We start from the raw sequence: 20506 nt of genomic DNA, 5'->3' as shown, positions 1-20506 counted from the left end.
CTGAGTATATTTTGCTAATTTTTTTAAAGTATTTTAGACGGGTTTTTTTTAAAGAGCTATCTTTTATTTAGAAATACAGGCACATCACATGCAACATTAACGACACTGGTACTGAAAGGATACATTCAATCACCTACCATTCATCCACTGGAGAAAAAAAAAAAAATCTGTTTTTTTCTGAGCTGCTCCGCAAATATCTGGAGGAGTTTTTTTTCAGTTTTACTAGAAAATTATTAACCCCTGCTCTTCACAGCCAAAAGTCTCTGTAATATACTGCATGTCCTATTTTGTCACCCTGAACAAACTACATTTTGATCCTGACAGGGGACAACAGCCAAGCAAAGGCACCACTTCAGTCTGGTTTCATCTCAGGAGCGATTTCAAACGCAAACAAAGCTGTCCAGTTCCCAGGTTTGGGTACCTTTCCTCACAGGAATACTTTGGCAAGGACATTCCATCCTCTGGCAGGGTTGTTTCAAATGAAAAAATGGCTTCTGGCTGCCTCAAAGGGGCTGAAGTTTACTCTAGGTGGAAACCCTCATTTTCATGCACAGTCACTCCCCAGGTGGGTTTTTTAACTTTCTAGGTGCATTTTTTGAACAGATTTTACTCTCAAACACTACATAGTAACTTCTGCTTATTTTTTCTACATTACAAATTTTGTCATTAGTCCCCTCCATAACTAAGAGAAAAATGATTTCTCCAAATTAAACATTTGTCCCATGAAAAGAGGATCAACTGCTACACAGTTACTTACACTACTTTCATCACAACCAAAGAGCCCTTACAATGTGATAACACAACTTTTGTTGTTGTTTTAATTAAGCATTTATGTTGACTTCCAGAAATACAGGCCAGAACCTGCAGTATTTATTCCATACACTGGAGTGACAAACATACTTACAGTCAGAAATGTTTCCAAATGAAGAGCTACAATTTTAACTCATTTATAAACATACAGAAAGTCATTTTTAAAGGGCTTGCCACCATTACACCCACAGGAGACATACTTGTTAACACAGAACAAGGGTTTCATCTCAGGTACCTCAGAGTGCAATACCTGGATCACTGGAAAAGAAACAGCTGCAGTGTTATGCATGGAAAGGAGATTATGGAAACCAATGTGATGCCAAATTACTAAGCATTATCAAATAAGTTCTCCTGCCAACTACAGGAGAGAGCTTTAATCCATAGCTATAAAAATAAACACCCCAGCCCACAAAGATTAGCAGTATTTCCTGCCTTTCTGCACTGGTTACAAAATATTTTGATTGCACTTCTGTGAGGATCTAATGTAAGTATAGAAATTGCTTGTCAGAAGAGAATTTTAGAAATCTGATGTCAGTGTCATATTTCATACTTCCATTTTCCCAAACTACGCTTATCAATTGGGGGGGAAAGGAGGGAAGAGAGCTATTTAGAGAAACAAAGAAATATATCTCATCCCATTATAATTAGTCATTAAATACAAAAGCATGTCAGGCCATTATTTTTTTTTAATGTATGTTCACTTGATTATTTTCATTCTGGAACACAAGGCATATTATTAACCAATACACAATATTAAACAACAACTTAAATTCAACCATATTGCTTACTAAGTAGCACAGAAACTGAAGGTCTTTAAAAAACAGAAAATCCCTAAGTTTTAATTGAAATCTGTCCTGATTTAGCACAAGGCTGAAAGAAAGGTATACTTCCCTTTTCTCCTTTTATTTCCTCCCAGTTCTCCCCAGCAATCCAGTGCTGCTGTGTGATGCTGCAAAGAAAGGAACCAGTGAAACAACAAATGTCTCCTCTCAACACGGGGCTCAACTCGTCCTCCACCTGAGTTTCACAGCTTGTGAATTCTTTGGCTCCATGTCCATTTTTCTTGTTTACATAATTTTTGAATCAAGTCAGCACACTGGAAACATCCATGGTAGTGCTCCAGCAAGGACAGAGATCTTCCTGGCTCTAGGGATAGCATTTACAGATGCTGTGGAAGAGATGGGGGGTGCTTATCTCACTGTATTAAGGACTACTTATACAGGGACATCAGTTATGAAATTCTCCCAGCGTAAAAAGCCTGACTTCTAAGCACATTTTTGTCTAGTAATTCAATTTGCTGACATAAAAAGTTTAATTTTTCAGAACAAGTTAAATTTGTTTTATACTATTTTCTGCCTCTTTTTTTGGAAATACAGTTTGACTGAAAGAGAAATAAATTTTAAAGCATAAGTTATTCCTAAACATTTCCATAAAAACTGGAGGGGAGAATAAATAATATCTCACTATACAACATTCACAAAGCCTTGCTTTTCTGTGATACACTCTAATATTCATTCATCAACATAGTCAGTGTTTTTCTTACTTTTGCCCCACATATGCATATACAGATTTGTTCACACACACTTTAGCATTTTCCCCAGTCTATTAAGAAAAGCTCTGTAGCAACCAGGACACTTCTATATTTCCAGGAGATTACATGATCTCAAGAACTTCAAAAGTTCGTTTATCTGGATATTAATCTTATCAGTTGCTTTTCTTCCTGACTTAATATACAGAAAAGAGCAACAGGGACATAATTTGCCTAATTTTATTCATTTCAGTGGACCACAAGTTTGATGATATCCCAATGCTTTATTTAAATAACAAAATATTTCAGTCAGGAGGAGACAAACAAGCCTCCTACAGTTAGGTTTAGGCAGTACTATTAGTAGTTTTATTGGTATCACAGAATCTGAGGCAACACTTGCAGTTCTAATGAGGACTTGCCCAACTCCTGAAGGACCAGACAAAAAGATCTGCTCCTCTTTTAAGACATTTACAATGGCATTAGTGAAAACACTAAGTTAACTACTTCTGAGCAGGAATTAACACACTGAAACCTGTCTGCTTCCTTCCTGTACAACATCACATGGCACCTGAAATGGGATTCACTGATCACTCAATGCAAGGCCATACCAGCACCCATCTTTTCATCCAGGAGGGAAGAAAAGCTATTCTTCATGCTCTCCAGTTAGGAAAAAGAACTGTGAATCTCAGTAACAACATCACAACAACTGAACGAGGCCCTAATCCAAACCTTAATTCAGGCTTTTCAAGGCTGTGTTGGATGAGAACCCAGAAAGCAGCCAACAACAGCTTCTTATATTTTCAGTTGTTTTTCCACTTTAGAAGTGTGTGTGCATTGTGGGAGTTTCTCCTAACCCCAAATTACAGCCTGGAGGTTAGGAAATATTTCCAAATTCATGCATGTCCTTTACATGCAAGCTAAGCTGAGTAAGGATAAGAATTTCGTTGTATGACTGCTAACTATGATCAGCATAAGTTACACACACCACAAGAAATACCACAATAGGAATTCATCAGTCATTAATACATTCTATTTTAAAGCCACTGGGGTAAAACACACAACATGGGGCACACCTGGTCTCTGGATTATTTTACAGACCTTTAGCTTGCATAAATTGTTCCACTGAAGTAACAGTAGCACTGTAATTTACACCAGATGAAGACCTTTTCCAAGATCTGCCTCTTCCAAACAGAAATGTCAGGAGAGTAAGTCAAATGATCTGACTTGACAGTACATTTTAATCATGCATTAGTAACCTAAGTATGAAATCACAATCAAGGGAAAAATATACTGCAAAATTCTTTGGGGTTGAAAACCAACCCCAGAGAATCCACGGCAGATGTGACCTTGGTTCAGCACTGCTCAAACAAGCCTTTCAGAGACATCCTGGGTGGGACTTGGCTGCCAACACAGCACCTTGAAACCCAGAAAACCCAGACTGGTGCTGGGTTGGGATTTTAGTGTGGGGTTTGGAGTAAGGGTTTCTTGAGGTAGTCAGGTCCAGAGACAACTGCTGTCCCATGGAAGCATCTTGTTCCAATCTCCCTGACGAATGTATACTGAGAATCCCATTTGTATATCTCCATCTACCCAAGCATGGCAGGAGCCAACAATCCTTGGGTTTAGTGCCAAAAATAATGTTAGTGTATTTTCCCTTAGCGACGTCAGAACAGTCATCTAGAAAGAACCATGGAGACAGAATCAGGACTGAAATTAAGTATCACACGAGCCTCCCCTGAAATTAATAATCTACCATTAATGCCAAATTAGAACTTTATGTTACCACAATTCAAGTATGGCCTTTGACAAAAGTTTAATTGCTGGAAATTTTCTATCAAGTGTCAGTGGCTAAGAATATAAGTTCTAAACAAATATTTCTAAAGAAACCAAGACAATCTTATACTAACAGTTTCAGATCATGAAAGTTAAACACACTCTATTCCCTTGTCCACGGGAGAAATGAATGAAAGCAGACCCCCTCCATTAATTGGGTTTTTAATCATAGTTATGCTCGGATAAGATTTTGCACTCGAAATCTGAGACTTGGAGCTCCCAGGGAAATGTCTGCAGCATGCATCAATGACCTTTGGCAACTGAGTTCTGGTATTGAAACAGGACTTTTCAAATGTCCCAGCATGATCAGTTCTAGGGGCTTGGTACAGATCCAAAACTCTGGGCTTGTTTAATAAGGAGATTCCAGGCAGCCCACAGCTGACCCTGGGCAGCCACACTGGAGCTCCAGTTTGCTGACGTGGACGAGCTCTGTGCTGGGGACTGAGTAGGTCCAGATGCTCCTTCACTCTTCAGAAAGGAAATTATAGTCTATAGAAGAGGAGCTTGGCCCAGCCAGCTTTCTAAACTAGGAAATTTCATGATCTGTTGAAATATATTAAAATGTACATTTTTAACTCCAACAGAGACATAGCTTGTCTCTGGAACAAATGTTTGATAGGAGCAGAGTTAGAGGGCTAAGGGAATGCACAGCGCTAGATGATTTCATTACCCCTAAGCTAAGGCAGTTGGCAAACGTGGGAATGGTTTACTGCTTTTTTGCCTTTTTTATTATGAATTCTATGAATAATTGATGGCAGGTTGCCTGGAGCCTGGATAGGCCTCCTTCATGAAAGCTGAAGTAAATAAATGGTGTCTTGCCCTTATTTCACTGGTTCTGTGTCAAATTCAGGAATTACAAAGATTGGCTTGGAATTTAAAGGTACCAGCCTAAAAGAAGGAAGCAGGCTCATCACACACAGTGGCAGCCTGGATGTCACTTCAGGATCAGCTCCTGGGTCTCAGCACTGACAGCAGGCCCAACCTCTTCTAGTGAAAGGTAGAGATTTCCAAGCAATTTTCCAAAGACCATTGTCTATCAAACTCTGAATTTACACTACATACCGCAGACCAGAGGAAAAAACAAATAACACATGTGAAACAATAAAAAACATGTGAACAAATAAAACCTGGGAGCCGCATGATAAAAATAAAAAAAGTTTCACTCATCATTTTCTCAGCCAAAATTTTTCTTGTACAAATAAACCTGTAAATATCAGATTCAAATAAAGTGTTTATCATCTCAGTTATACACGAAATATGCACAGGTGGCTCTCCTTCAAACTATTTCAGGGAATAGTATTTTCACTACATGTAAAATATCTAAGGTTAGTAGTTCAGTGCCAAGCATATCAGAATCAAATTTCCACTTCACAATCTCCTCAGTTGTGAAAATAAAACTCCAGTGTTCAAAACATTAACTCGAAATTAATAATTTTCGTACCTTCATGCTGATCTATAAAGGCAAACAATGAAAGTGTACATGTTTATTCTGTTTTTCCAAAGTAGGAATCAACTTGGAATCATAATTAAGATCAGCAGTCAAGCTCTGGTTTTCTATTTGTTTCACTAATAGGAATTGATACATATTAAAGAAACTAGTTCTCCCTTTTTACCCTCAAATAAAATATCTGTAACAAAAATAAATTTGGAGTGAATGATCCATGTTTCTTTCATGGCACAGAATTGAGGGAAGGTACAGCATGAGGGAAAGCATAACTAACCATGCATTTCCCATAACTGCTATGTAATTTCAACATAACTGCACTGTAAGCGCTATAAAGTCCCTCCATTAAGTAAATTTTCTGTGTGCACCTCATCACTGTGGCTGCCTGGATTTATGTGATTGACAACAGTTTGAGGTCAATATGGAAAAAGGCCTCATTGATCATTGGCAAGCTGTCTCTGAAAAGAACACACTCCAAGGAGCCCAGAGCTAAAGGCACAGAGACAGAAGAGCCAATTGCTTAGGTACCAAACCTGTGACTGCTTTGTTCAGAACATAATTACCCTTGAGAATCTCTCAAGGGCAATAGATTAAATCTCAGGTGCACACCTGGAAACAAACACTGAAAGCACAGGATAGCCCTGCTGTCAATCATCCACCTGGTTACAGAAGCATCTCCTTTCAAACAGGACAGCACACAAAAATGTCTTAACAGTCTTTTGCAAAACATCCTCCTGCAACTGAGCTACACACTTGAATATTCCTGCCATTTTAGTGTCAAGCCTGAGAGACCAGAAGAGCTTACAATACTGCCTCAGAAGTACACTACACAGGAGCCAGGCTATGCTTCACACAGGCTCCAGAACTGGCTTTACAAATGTACTCCCTTTCACTCAGGCCTCAAAAGCACCTGATGTCCTGTACCATCTTCCCTAATATTAACTTCTTATGAACATAGGTAACACCTTAATCTGAGTGGGAAACTTTCCTACACAACAGCTGATTAATTTCAGGTAATTGCTGAACTATTCACATGTTCAGAAAATAGAGAATTCAAATGCCCAATGACTCAGAATACTCCTTAATCAGAAATGAAAAGTCAGTTTTGGATCAAAAAGAGCTGCAATATGTTTCAGGTTTTTTTCTGCTCTCTGTTCTGTTTTTATACTCTTATGCAGACTGCATAACATATAGATCAGCCTGTTCAAGGCATCATCAAATTTCTCCTTTTTATTACAAAAGAAATATTCATGCCCTAACCAAACAGTCCACATTAGAGTCCATACTACTTCAATTTCTTTCTGCAGAAAGTTTCTCTGAGTAAACACAATCTAAAGCCTTGGTGTAACACATCCCATGAGCCTTAGTCACATATGACATGCCAGAAATTTCACAGGCTACAAAAGCCTGCATTTTGCAAGCATGTCAGACTCTTCCTTGTAGAGCTCTGAGTGTGCTAACACAGATACTGGAAAACTCATTATGCATTTAGTTGGACTAAAAGGGTAAGATTACCCTTCAGGCACTTTGCATGAAGACAATGTCATTTCCAAAACAAGCTCGGTTTGGTTGAAGCCTCCTACAAGTTTCTCACTGAATGGGAATTTAAAATTTAAAAAAAACAGCAACTAACAAGAAAAGTAGTGTAAGCTAGAACAGCAAAAAAAATATTTTGAGGAGATATATTGTGTTCTTTAGTGGTATCTAATCAGTAATCTATCATTAGAGATAATGTTTAGATCTGCAATTTCTTGCAGCCTCAAATCTCCTACTGGGCTACAAAAACGTATAGCAGAGAACGGCACACGCCTACATCACCCTTAGGGTCAGGGGCTATGCTTAGTTCATTAAGACTTGAAAGAAACATTTCAGATGCCTGAAGATATTGTGCTGCATTGCACAAAAATATAACTGCTGTAACTGCCTCTGTAATAAACTACAAGTTACACAGCAGATGTTTTTTTCTTTTTCATATCTGTATTCCTGAAACACTGTAATTCTACTCCTAATCAAACTGAAGATAAGCTTTTCAGTGTGACAGAGACTACTATCAGCCAGCACCATCTCCAATTTTTTTTAATCAAACTTGCCTTAGCCAGGCTTGTCTTATATCATTTGTTGATGTCTTCTCAGAGCAAGACATGCAGTACAAGAAGCACTGTTTTAATAGGACACAGAAAGGGAAGGAGAAGATTCTTCTGCATTAGCTCTGAAATCCCTTGTCAAATCTTCATCTTCCTTATGCTAAATAACTTCAGGAGGAAGGAGAAAAAAAAAAAAAACCAAAAAACTATGCCCATCTCCCCCAAAATCAAACAAACTTACACCACCCTGTGAAAAAATCTTGCCTGAGACAAACACATAAAGAACCAGGCTAAAGCAAGATCTAGCTTCAAACTTCACAGTTTGTTAGATATCAAAAGAGGTCATAATAATTAGCTATTTGTCTTGCCTGATTCTGACAAAATGTCCTAAAGCTCACTCTGCCATTTCAAGAAATAGTTATAATTCAAGACAAAAGCAAAAGCCAGAGGATCTGTGTGCTGGCATTTACATCTCATTGTGAGCTGCATTCCATTGTATAAACAAGTTACTTAGAATTTTCTAAGTCATGCAAACTTCAAGAAGGAATTTCAGTCTCTCAGCCTCCGGAAGGGAGGAGATTTAAGGGGAAAAAAAAAAAAAAGAAAGTGAGAGAGAAAGTACATTCACACAAGAATAAGACTTATTTAGCAATCTCATGAAGAAATAAAATCCACATTGGGGTAAAATAATAATTCTGATTTTTTATTTTGGTGCCCAGAAGCATAAGGTGGCAGTTGTGACAAACAAAAAACTAACTTTAGAGAAGCGTATCCTTTTGCAAAAGCAGCCCCAGATCTGTCCTTTCAAAGCAGACAACTAACAGTCAGAAGATTAACCACTCCATTAATCCTAGCCAGACTCAGATTTATATGATTAAGCTGGGAGATAACAGACATCCATTAAACCAGACTTTTTTTTCTTGTGTGAGGGTGGAAACCAAAGGAGAAACTGGGTAAAGGTCTTTAAACATGGACTCAGCACAGCCTATGAATCTACTGTAATACCCTACAGTAAGTGCTGCAAAGTGTCTCCCAGCTGTGTCCAAGAGCAGAACCCAGAGGGCATCATTTGATGAAGCTACACATTTCCAGAACTACACTCCTTCTTCCTAAGGCCACCCCAGCTAATTTGACTATTGGTGCATACTAAGTCTGGGTAACAATACTATTTAAGAGTGCATGCATTCACTCCAACTCATATTTCAGCCCACAGACCAGTTTTAGCTCAAAAGCAGTGCTGTATTTCAGCTATGTTCGCAGACTCCTTTTCAGAAGTTTAAACCAATAGGGTAAGTAGACTTAAAAGGAAAAAAAAAAAAGCAGCCCAGGCAGAATGCCTTACTCCTTTTCTCAAGGGAAATCTACTTGGCAGGTAGTACCAATGATGTAACTTGGGCTTTGAATGCAGGGATGTGGATGCAGTCATGAAGAGCAGCAGCAGAGTCGTGCTCTCTTCCCCAGAATTTTGAAATTGCATGTCAGGAATTGCTCAGGTGTGATTCCAGCCCCAGTAAAAGAAAGGCAGAGTACTGTCACACCAGAAAGTTTCCTCTCATGGCATTGAGTCAACACTCACTCACATTTATAGGACTCAGACTAAGCCACATCTGTATCCTGTTAGAAAACAGGACCATAGGAGCATCCCCTTTCCAGGCAGTCACATTCCCTTCTGCTATCATCACTGCAGCCTTGGGGTCCCAAAGCATTCTTCCAGACAGAGCTAGAGATCAGGATGTTAGAAGCACCAAATGCCAAGTCACTCTCCAGACTAAGGCATGCTGAAGTCTGTCCCAAACTTAAGCCTTTACTGAATTTCTTGTAGCTTCATCATCTATTTTTTTAAGCATTATTAGGCACAGAGATTATCCTGAGAACCCCAAAAGCCTTAACTTCCATGTTCTTCTGTACATGTATATCTGAGATTATGCAAGAACTTTTAATATGTCAGATTTGAGCATAAAGTAAACTCAAACCAAAACCATCGAGATTCCCTTGGTTTTTGGTGAAACCAGAAACTGAGCTGTGGTTCTGTACTGATGTTTACTGATGGCAGGAAGCCAAATCACATGAGTTTGTGCAAAAATGTCAGTATAACTGATAAAAGTTATTTAAGATAGCTATTCTATTTAAGATAACTCACTCTTTACATCATTTCATCCAATCAAATCTTACTTCAGTTTAAAAGATTCTGAAGCTTGTTGACCTCTTTTAAAAGAAAAACTGAAACAATTAAGTTCTTCATTCATTACGGAGAAAAAATAAAGGTAGAAGTTGTCTCATTACAATAAATAAGACAACTCATGTGCCTCAAGTTAGGGTCTAAACTACTCTCCTGAAAGGGAGATTATTTAAATTACCAAACATTTACTTTACATGTTCATTACATTCAAACACAAAGAAATAAACTGCCTGTAAAATAGATAAATTCCATACTGCAGAGGTTTCCTAGGAAACCAGGAAAGGCTCAAAGAAACAGAGAACAGCTGGAGGGGAAAATAAAAGCCAACCACAAGAACTAAGTGCTCCACACCCTCATTTTAAAAACCATGAGAATGATATCACTAACATTAAAGCAGTGCCTTTCACACAGTTGGCCCTGGCACTCTTCGTAAGGGCAAACATGCACAGCCCAAAGATATCAAAATTTAGTTCTTCTCTCCCCATCATCTCACCTTGGTCTCCTCTCCAAAAAACAACAACAAACCAAACGAAGTGTGAGTGTTTTTGCTAAAATGTGGTAAGGCTGCAGTGTTGGCATGTACACTGCAAAGGACAGCCAGCCCCTGAGCGGTGCCTGCTGAAACCTTACAGCAAGCAGGTGATTCACTAGCCAGAGATTTCTTTGCTGAGGAGCCAGATTCCACTTCTGAAACCAGCCAGCTATTCAACATGAAAATCCATGCCATTCCAGAAATGTATTATTAGCACAATGACTCAGTATGTATATTGCAGTAGTACCCTAAGGCTCCATTTGATATCAAGGATGCTTTGTGCTCTGCACTGCACAAATTCATAGGAAGGCCCAGCACTTTACAGAGAAAATATAAAATCAAAGCATGCCAAAATTATTCAAGCTCAGCATCCAGGTTTAGATGGAATTTTCTATCATCAGAGAAAAGGAAAAAAAAAAAGGGTAAAGAATAACTTGTCTAACCTCAGTCCTAATTTTTGAAGTAGGCTCCCAGCACTCTGCCAGGCACCACTATCATTCCAAGATTCAGTGTGGTGACAGTAGCCATACTGTCATGTTGGCTCTTCCTTCCCCACATGGCTCCATTTTCCATGTTCTGCTCTGCTTGTCACCAGTGCCAGTGCCTCTGACATCAGGTTCTTCCCTGCCTTTGCTGCTGCCAATGCGTGTTCCAGTCCTTTCTGCTTCTTGCCAAAGCAAGCATTAAACATCTGGAAATCATCCTCCATTACTTTCACCAGTGAGATGCATCTGCCTTGCACTGTACTTCCCATACAGTGGAAAGACACCACGCTCACATACATATGTAAAATGCCCTACAAAAATCTAACACACCATATATTAAACCACTTTATTCTTTACCATGCTGTAAGTTACAAACACGTTATTTTCTTTAAAGATGTAAGCATATATACTGGAGATCCTTACAGATCACAACACTCCTGATTCCAGAGAGTTCTAAAATTCTTAGGATTGTGTTCTCTTCCCAGCATGTGAAATCTTTTTAGTATTAGAAACCAACAGTTTTTCAATGCATGCATTATGTGTGCTGGTGTAGGAATTTTAAGGGTAAAAGAAGTCACTCCAATGGAAAATTAATACAGAGGAAAAGAGATAACATTTTTTGCCTTTGCACTTTTTCCATTATGAAAGAGTAGAAAATGCAGGCTATTTCCATCCCTTTTCCACAGCCCAAAGTCACAACAGGACAATGACCCCTCGGTTGTATGGAGCTGCGGGCTCCTCCAGAGGTCCAAGCCCCATGATACTCCCAACCCCCCTCTGGAAGTTCCCGCCTTTTGTTTCCCTTCCTCTTCTATTCTCAGACCTTTATTCAGAAAGCTGAGGATTATTCAGAAGAATTTCAGGAAGCCTCCAGGAGCCTTTGAGAAGTGAGATAACCCAGCTACTCAATGGTATCTTTCCTCTTGGTAAGAGGCTCATCGCTGATATAAGCAAGAAAGCCAAAAATAGATCATACTTGGTTTAAAAAACCTAAAACTTTTTTGGTTTATTGATTATATCACTTGTCAACAATAATTATAATTCATAATCTGGATGAACTAAATTCAGGGTAACTTGATTTTTCTGAAATTGCATAGATGGCTTAAAGATGACTAAATCATCCTCAGTATTTGGAAAATAAGACACTCCAGCTGAAGGAAAAAACTCCTACTTTAAAGTAGATAGAAAATTAGTCATAAATAACTGTCCTAGGATAGCAATCACTGTGGCAATTCAGCACATTTTTATTAGATCTGAAGATTTGATAGAACCCTGTAAAGAAAGTGTGTGTGAAAAGCTGAGTGTAAAACAGCTTGTTTGCTGCTTCTGCCTAAATTTTTTCCTTAAATATTTTTTCTTGATATATTGAGATGTTTCCTAACAGGAGACATGATATTTCAGACTAGAAAGTGATTTAATATCAATCAATCTTGTCTATGATTTCTTGAAAGAGAGAGATCTGCTTTAAACAAAATGCTCCCTCAGCATAACCTCTGAGTACCTATAATAATACAGCTGGCCCGAGACAGTTCTCCTCAAACAAGGGACAGTTTCCTTCTGGCTTCTAGCTGTATTTTCACTATAATTTTAATGTGAAGCAATAATCTTGGAGCAACTGGGACAGGACAAACTCACAAATTGGCAGAAGGCAGGTTTAGATTAGATAATAGAAAGAAATTCTCTCCTGTGTGTTGGATGAAGCACTGGAACAGGTTGCTAAGAGAAGCTGTGGCTGTCCCATCCATGGAAGTGTCCTAGGCCAGGTTGGATGGGGATAGGAACAAGCTGATGTAGTGGAAAGTGTCCCTGCCCATGGCAGGGGGTGAAATAGAATGGGCTTCAAGGCCCCTTCCAACCCGAACAGTTCGGTGATGACTCTTCCTTTTTCTCCCTCAATCTCTTCCTACACCACACTGCCATTATGCCCATAATCCTGCACTTCAGGTGGTCAGCTTGCTGAAGGACACTGGCAAGCACTTAATGACCAAAGAACACTAGGAGAAGGTACTGTATTACTGTATACCTTCTCTGCCAGACATCTCCTGCTCAGCAGGGAGCAGAGCTCAGGGACACAGCTTACTCTTCTGTTCTTACTCTAAATGAGTTCATGTCCAAAGCTCTGAATTCCTGCCAGCAGTATCAGAGTCACTGTTTGTGTTTCTATTCAGCCACATTATCCAAAGAACAAGGGCACAAAGATTCAAACTAATTCTTTAGTCCTCCCATGCTACTGCTGCATAGTCCAAAGTCTATAAATGAAAAGTAGTGAAGACACAAACCACCATGAAAGCTTTTCAGTATGAAAACAACTTCATTATATCACTCTCCCAGCTATACTGCTCACAAAGAGCTGCAGAAAAATGCAAATTCTCCAAAGCTCCAAACAAGTTTCAGCTGGCAGCAGCATGACCAAGGAACAACCTCAGGACAGCTCTCCAAAGACAAGACCAATCTTCAGCAGCAGATACAAACAGAATCCTGAGGGTCTGCATGAATAGAAGCTCCCTGAACAGAGAACATCCCACCACTGGCCCTCTGACAATCATTCTTAGTCTTCGTGCTTGTATAACACATGACCTTTCTGCAGCAAATGCGGGTAGGATAGTGGAATAATGGAATTGTTTCTCACTGCAGAATAAAAGGCAGCACAGCAGGCTATGAAAAATGTATGTTGCTTACTAAGAAGAGATAATTGTAAGCAACAGTTTGGATATTTTAATTACCACAGCATCAAGGCTTTATCATCATTCAAAGCTTCCAGCACGTTACTGTTTTCATAATTATAAATCAAATTTAAAATAACTATTTATATTAAAATAATTGTGTTACTTCCTATACTCAGTTCCACTGGTTTATACTTTCTTGTAGTTCAGGAACAGCACTAATTCTACAAATTTCTCTAAATTTAAGCTAGGAAAAGCACAGAATCACAGAACAATCCATGACCAAAAAAAAAAGTATCTAGAAAAATTATATTATTTGTACATACACAATGCACTGATTACATAAAAGATATAAATAATACATGATGCCACCCCCTAGGATACCTCTGTTCCTCTAAGCATTACTTGACTGTCACAGTTAAGAGCCATTTTTCTCCAGCTTGAAAGTTCCTGGTTTTTCATTTTATACCATGGAAAGAAATACATTTTCTTCATTAAACTTGGCATTAAAGCATCCTACTTTCCAGCTCAAATCATACCTGACCCTCTGCACATGACAGCCTCACCAGGGCATTCAAGGATGGTTGAACAAGGTGAGTCTGTTGCAGCTCAAGATTTCAGGCAGTGCAACAATCCTTCCTCGTGCTCTGAAAGTTCAAACTCCAATAAGCCTTTGTCAAAAACTGAAATTCCAAGTTAATCTGATTAATTTATTCATTTTACATTAAAGGATACTTGGGTTTGCTTTCTTGGTTGTATAAAGAATGGGGGATTTGTCTACACAGTAAACTGAAGTGCAAGTCCAGTCGCTCTTCCCTGACCCAACTGAGAAATTCACTGGAATAACACTTTGATTTATTCTTTCTAAGAAGAATTTCTGAGAAAATTATACCATCAGGACTTTACACACAAAACTGTGCAGGGTCACAATGACAAACATAAGTGAAATAGTGCACATATAAGGATAGATCACATGCCTCCAGCTGGAATTTTGACTATTTTTTATTACTTTGTTGTTTCTTGGCACTGAGTTTGTTGCTTTCCTCTGTATATGGAAAAATACTTGTATACAGGCCACGAACATCTGCTCAGTTTTTTTAAAGGATTATATTGTTGCATGAAGATCTGCCCTTACAGTTCCTGCTTCCCTGCACATACACACAAGAATCTGTTTCTTTTCTGAAAAAACACCAAAAACCAAGTTATGTGTCCAGTTGACCACTTTTAATTCTAATCATAGAAAAATCATAACTTACAATTTACCTAGATAGAAACACAGCTTCAACACCAGGAGTTGCTCCTAAGCAGGGTTTCCTAGGAGCATTTATCATCAGTCAAGGGATTTGGTAGGTTCTTTTTTTCTGAAAACTTCTAAACCATTAGCAAGCTAAAAAATATGTATTTTTAACCAACTTACATTTAACTGCTGTCAAACAGGACCGATCCTGCATGTTTTGCATGAACAAATCAAGCTGATAGACTATTATCACACTGAAACAAATTGCAAGGACGAAAAGATCTCATCAAGAAATGAAGACTGAGCATGTTAAAACATGAATCATGAAATGACCATTCTGTTTCTATGGCAATAATCCATATTTGTAAACATCAGGGGGAAAAATGCCTGCACTAACAAACACAGCATGCAATTATTCTTCAATCACAATATATTTTCCAAAAAAACTACAAGTTAATGTAGACAGTTCAACATGACCCTCAATTTTATATATTCCATAATTTTGAGCAAAGTTTTGCTCAGGCTGAACAGAAGGAATCCTCTCAAGGAGTCTTCTTGTAGAAATTTCTGTGTAGAAATTTTTACAGTCAGGAAAGTCAACCCCAAATTTTCTAATTCAATGAGTAAGCCCCCACAGACTTATGACTTTGTCTAATAGATACTAGATTCCCATTTGCTGCTTGTTTAGAGTTATATTATTCCTATTTTTTAATTATTTACTATGCTTAAATCCCCAAACACATATACCTACCTGCACACATATGCAGGTTTTCTCACTAAGAAAGCAGAGGTACAGACATAATCTGAGGATCTGGAACTTTGGGGAAAAAAAGAAACAATACAGCATAACCAGGGGATTTTCATTTGCATTTATATACATAACCAGGCCCAGCCAGCATGGGTTTATGAAAAGGGTCTTGCTTGCCCAACCTGATCTTTTATGACAAGGTGACCCACTTATAGGATGAGGAAAAAGCTGGGATGCTGTCTACCTGGAATTTAGTAAAGATTTGGTCACTGTTTTCCATGGCATTCTCCTGGAGAAACTGGCTGCTCCTGGCTTGGATGGGTGCTCTGTGCAATGGGTACAAAACTGCCTAGAGGGCCACGCCCTAAGATTGGTGGTGAGTGGAGTTAATCCAGTTGGTATCTGGTTACCAGGGGTGTTCCCCAGGGCTCAGTACAGGGCCCAGTCCTGTTCAACATCTTTGCTAATGATCTCCACAAGGAGCTCATAGCAAATTCACAGACAGCACCAAGCTGAGCTGGAGTATCAATCTGCTGAAGCAGTGCTGTGCAAACAGTTGGGTTCAATAATCTTAAAGGTCTTTTTCAACCTAAACAATAATTCTGTAATTCTAAGTATTAACAGATCCTCACTAAAACTGTGGCTATTGTAAAAACAGGGGTGCTTTTCCTCTTTCATATAGAAACACACAGTATCATTCTCATTAGAGTTGGACTCTTGACATAGATTACATATATGAAAGACCCATAAAATCTAAAGAAGCATTTGGCACAAATACTCAATAATTCTCTTACTTTCTCATAGCAACAGAGCACTTTCACTTGTCATCTTATTCCCAACATTTGCCCCATTATGGGCCCTGTGCTATGTAACAAGGTCTTATCTCCCTAAAGCTAGTATCAGTGTGAAGATAATGGACAAAGTTAACAGCCCCCATTCCAGCAGCCGAGCTGTTTGTGTCTCCGAAGTCAGTCCAATCTCCTGTCTCCCTTGGATGGTTTCCAGACAAAATGAAAGACCTTGAGAATTCAAAAAAGGCAAAGAGGATCATTAATCTAAAGAGAACAATGACTTTTTTTTCCCTTGTTCACACTGTCTAACAAATTAGATATTTTTAAATCAATACCAGGGTTCACACTGATCTCAGCTGAAGGAGGGTTAACACCACAAGAGGTGGACAGGAAAATATTATTCAGACAAAGGTACATTGCAAAAACTGATGAAAACCAAAGGTAAGTATAGGATTGAAGAGAAATATGGGAAATGGTGGCAATAAACCACCACTGCCACACCCACAGGCAATTGGCACAGACAATTCTCCTTGAACAAGGTGATTCCCATTTTGAAATCTGATTCAAGTGTACTGATTTTCCACTAAAGGTGTGTTTCTAATTTACTTTTAAAAAAATTTTACACTCCCAAGGGGACAGGAAAGGATCCCAGAAGCACAACCTGCTTCAGCTAGCAGTTCCCTCCATGCCAAGCCCTAGGGAAAGAGGAAGGATTGTTGAGTTTGTGGAAAACTCTGTATGAAAGGTTCAGAGCTTTCAGGTATTCAGCACTTCAACAGCACAAAATTTCAGTCACCTCCTGGCACTTTCTGATCCTGTTGCTTTTCTGAACTAGACTAAGTCTCTACAAAGAAAATAAAACCAGGATCTTCTAGTTCTTCTACGATTTTGCAGCACTGACCTTATTGATAAATAACTTTCAAATAGGCACATTTAAACAGTCAGTCTCAAAACGACCAATTTTGCTGTAATAGGTTTGGAAGTGCCTGGTTTTCACATTTTTACATGCATTTTAAGCATGTGCATCATGTAGCACCACCAGCCAAGTGCTCTTGAGCAGAACAGATCAATCTCCAAGGGTTTCAAGAGGAAAAAAAAATTAATAAAGAAACTGGCATTACTTTAAAGCACAGGAATGGTAAGTGACAAAAAGTTAAGCAGTTTGGTAAGAAGTATTACAATTCTTTCATTAAGGTTTTTTAACCATATTATCTGCTTTATTATATTCAACTTATCTATCAATATAAATCCCCCTTATGATAAATTCTGTAAGATACTACCACAAAAGTCATTTCTTTCTGCCACTGTCTAAAGTTGACAAGCAGCATTCAAGCCTTATTTTTTCCCAGGATTGTTATGAAAAATGACTGGTACAACACTGGTTTACATCCTTTCTGAAAGCTGGATAGATTTTTCTAATCTACACTTCCTGAAGTGTCCTTCTTGCTTTCCCAGACACCTCTAATATTTGTTTATCTGGCAGTACCTATATTCAAGTAGTACATAAGTGAATGAGAAATAAAGCAGCTCTACAGACAAAGTCACCTGCAGTAAAATACAGTAAAATACTTGTTGACTGATGTTAGACCTCTACACAAATACCAAATCCAAGACAAACTAAGGGTAAAACATGCCCACTCTTCAGCATTTGTAGGCTTTGGTTGGGAATTAAATGAAAGGTGAAATCCCTTTCTTATGCACTTAAACCAGACCAATGTGTAGAATGCACCCTACTTCAATCTTCACTGCACCAACCCTCACATCACATTAAAACAGGTCTGTGTTTGGTTTTCTTTTTATATAATGAACATTGGAAAAGGGTCTGTATAGTAGACAAAAGCTATTAATTCTCAAACAGGAAGATGAGTAAGTGGTGTAAGTGTAAACAGATGTCACTAACTTATTACAACATGTTTTGCTCTCTGACTTACCATGTACCTTTCAGTGGCCACACATTGGAAATACATCCTAGAATGTTTTGCTACAATACTGGCTTATCCCATAATTCCAAAAATCTAGTAAATGTAATAACCCCACAGAAAACCCATATAAATTTTGCAATTTTAAAAAAATAGGCAAAAAGCTATAATTTTTATTAAATGGATACCAAAAATTAAGTCAGTATTTTCACAAGTGTTTTGTTTGGTATTACATGTAACTGAAAAATGCATAACATATGCCTCCCTTTATGGCAAGTATAAGATTTTCACTCACAAGTTTATATAAAGTGCCCTCTATGGGACTTCTCACACAGCTATGCACGGGCAGGATAGTCTCATTTTGCTTTGTAGAACAAAAGTTTCAGAAATATTGCACTGGTTTATTCATTAGGCTTTGACTCCTCACTTATGCAATCCAGCGTATTACCAGAGAGGTTCAGTTACAAGAAAAATTAGGCTCTTAAAAATACACGATAAAATAAGCGCAAACTGCATTGTAGGGTACATCCTACAATGTGCCGGAATGCCCTACAAAGTCTCTTTGTAGGGCATAATTAGGAAAAGGAGCCAGGGTTACATATAAGAAGGCTAGGAGGTACGCTCCGGAGTACAATAGCTCCAGACTGTCCCACCACCAGCCTGCTCACATTTCAGGAAATCAACACAGACCACGACATCCATCCCGACTGATGAAAGAGTACGGTCCTAGCCTTCTCCTGACCATCAGTGTCCCTCTCGCAGGCACTGAAATGGCACTAAACACGAACGGCTACCAAGCAGCCGCAGTCAGTGCAGGTCGGGCGGGTGAGGCTCGTAGCCCGCCCGCGCTCCTGCCCGCACGGAGCTCGCCCCGAGCCGCCGCTGCCCCGCGCCCCTTCCCCGGGCGGAGGGGAGGCTCTGTGCCATCCTCGGCGTCACGCAGCCCCTCCGCAAGAGCCTGGGGGAAAACGAGCCCGAGAAGGAAAGAAAGGAAAATGAAAAGGAGGAGGGGGAGGGGTGAGAAAAGAGAGAATCCACGTTTCTGCATTTCTCTAAAACAAAGAATGTGAGAAAGCAGATGTAGTTCAGCGAAACGACTCCACCCTGCGAGGCTTCGGTGTTTACGTTCCCAGCTCGCTCGCCCAGCTGTCTTCCAGCCGCGTCCCAAGCCCTTTCCTTTGTTCGGAACTTCCCAGCGGCCGCAGCCCCGCCGGGACAGGGGCTCAGCCGGAGCGCCCCGCGGCAGCACTTGGCCTTTGACCGCCCCTCCCGCTCTGTGCCCGCAGCGAGCGCCGCAAATTTCGGTCTTCCGCTCAAAAAGTCAAAGCGCAAACCCCTCTCTGCCCCCTTCTCAATGTGTGAAAGCAAAAGTCTTACTCTCGTATCCCAGAGGTTTTCTGCTCCACTTACTAGCCAAATCACACAATAAACACACTGCATGCAAAGAGGGGGGATTATGATAATTGTTTTAGAGGCAGAGAGAAACTCACCACCTTCATACTCTTCCACTTCTTGCGCTTTTACGGCTACAAATCGGCCTAATACAGCAGCGAGGATGAAAAAAGTTCTCGTTTGTACCAAGACTGCCATCATGCCTAGATATTAGACATGTATCCTCCCTGGGCAGCAAAAAGTGCAGAATCGTAAGGTTATTTTAGCACCATGAAGCCAGCTGAGGAGTCGTTCTGCCTTTCCGCATCAGTTCCAGGACAAAGTCTGCGAGCCCTCTTTTCAGCACCAGCTCCAGCGCAGTCTGCAAACACTCCTTTCAGGGGATGCAGCTTTAAATAGGAAGAATGCTGCCTCCACTTTCTTCCTGCCCCTTTTCAGCTCGTTCAGGCTCCTAACCATCCACTCCCTGCCAAGCAACAGTCTGATTGATGGTAAATAACCGAATCAGAGCTGGCTTCACTCTTCCTTGAACTTTTCTCTTTACGAGCACACTTGCGGGATACTTTCCTGCTGCTGTGCAGTGCATGTGCTTTTTCAGGACCGTTTATTAAGCAAGCAAATGCAGAGTTTTAAGAAGCTGTCAGGAAGAGAAAGCTCTGCTTTTACCACACCCAGCGCACGCTTCCTGGAAATGGAGGGTATAGCCCCATTTGGAGCCGATTCCCTTATTAGGAACTCGATCGCTTCCAGCGCGCCAGAGGAGGATTTCCTCCTCTCCCCTGATAACTGCCCCCTGCCTCGCTGTGTTATCAAACGGGACTCCAGTCCCTTGAGAGGGACTCACGGAGCTAAAATAAGGCA

General features: G+C 39.7%; 1 protein-coding gene across 2 annotated transcripts in view; it reads right to left on the bottom strand.

Annotated features, from left to right (window-relative positions):
- Positions 1 to 20300, bottom strand: part of COL5A2 (collagen type V alpha 2 chain) — a 98114-nt gene extending 77814 nt beyond the window's left edge. The window contains exon 1 of one of the 2 annotated variants that reach the window (XM_009088145.4): positions 19744 to 20300. In XM_009088145.4, the coding sequence (XP_009086393.1) occupies positions 19744 to 19846 (103 nt within the window). In that variant the 5' untranslated portion in view covers positions 19847 to 20300. The remainder of the gene's footprint in view (positions 1 to 19743) is intronic. The other variant, XM_018911732.3, reaches the window with a different exon arrangement.
- Between the last annotated feature and the right edge of the window lie 206 nt (positions 20301 to 20506).

Source organism: Serinus canaria, chromosome 7 (genome assembly GCF_022539315.1).
Source record: "Serinus canaria isolate serCan28SL12 chromosome 7, serCan2020, whole genome shotgun sequence".
Lineage (NCBI taxonomy): Eukaryota > Metazoa > Chordata > Aves > Passeriformes > Fringillidae > Serinus > Serinus canaria.
The sequence above is the reverse complement of the archived record's forward strand: the minus strand, read 5'-3'. Positions and strand labels throughout refer to the sequence as shown.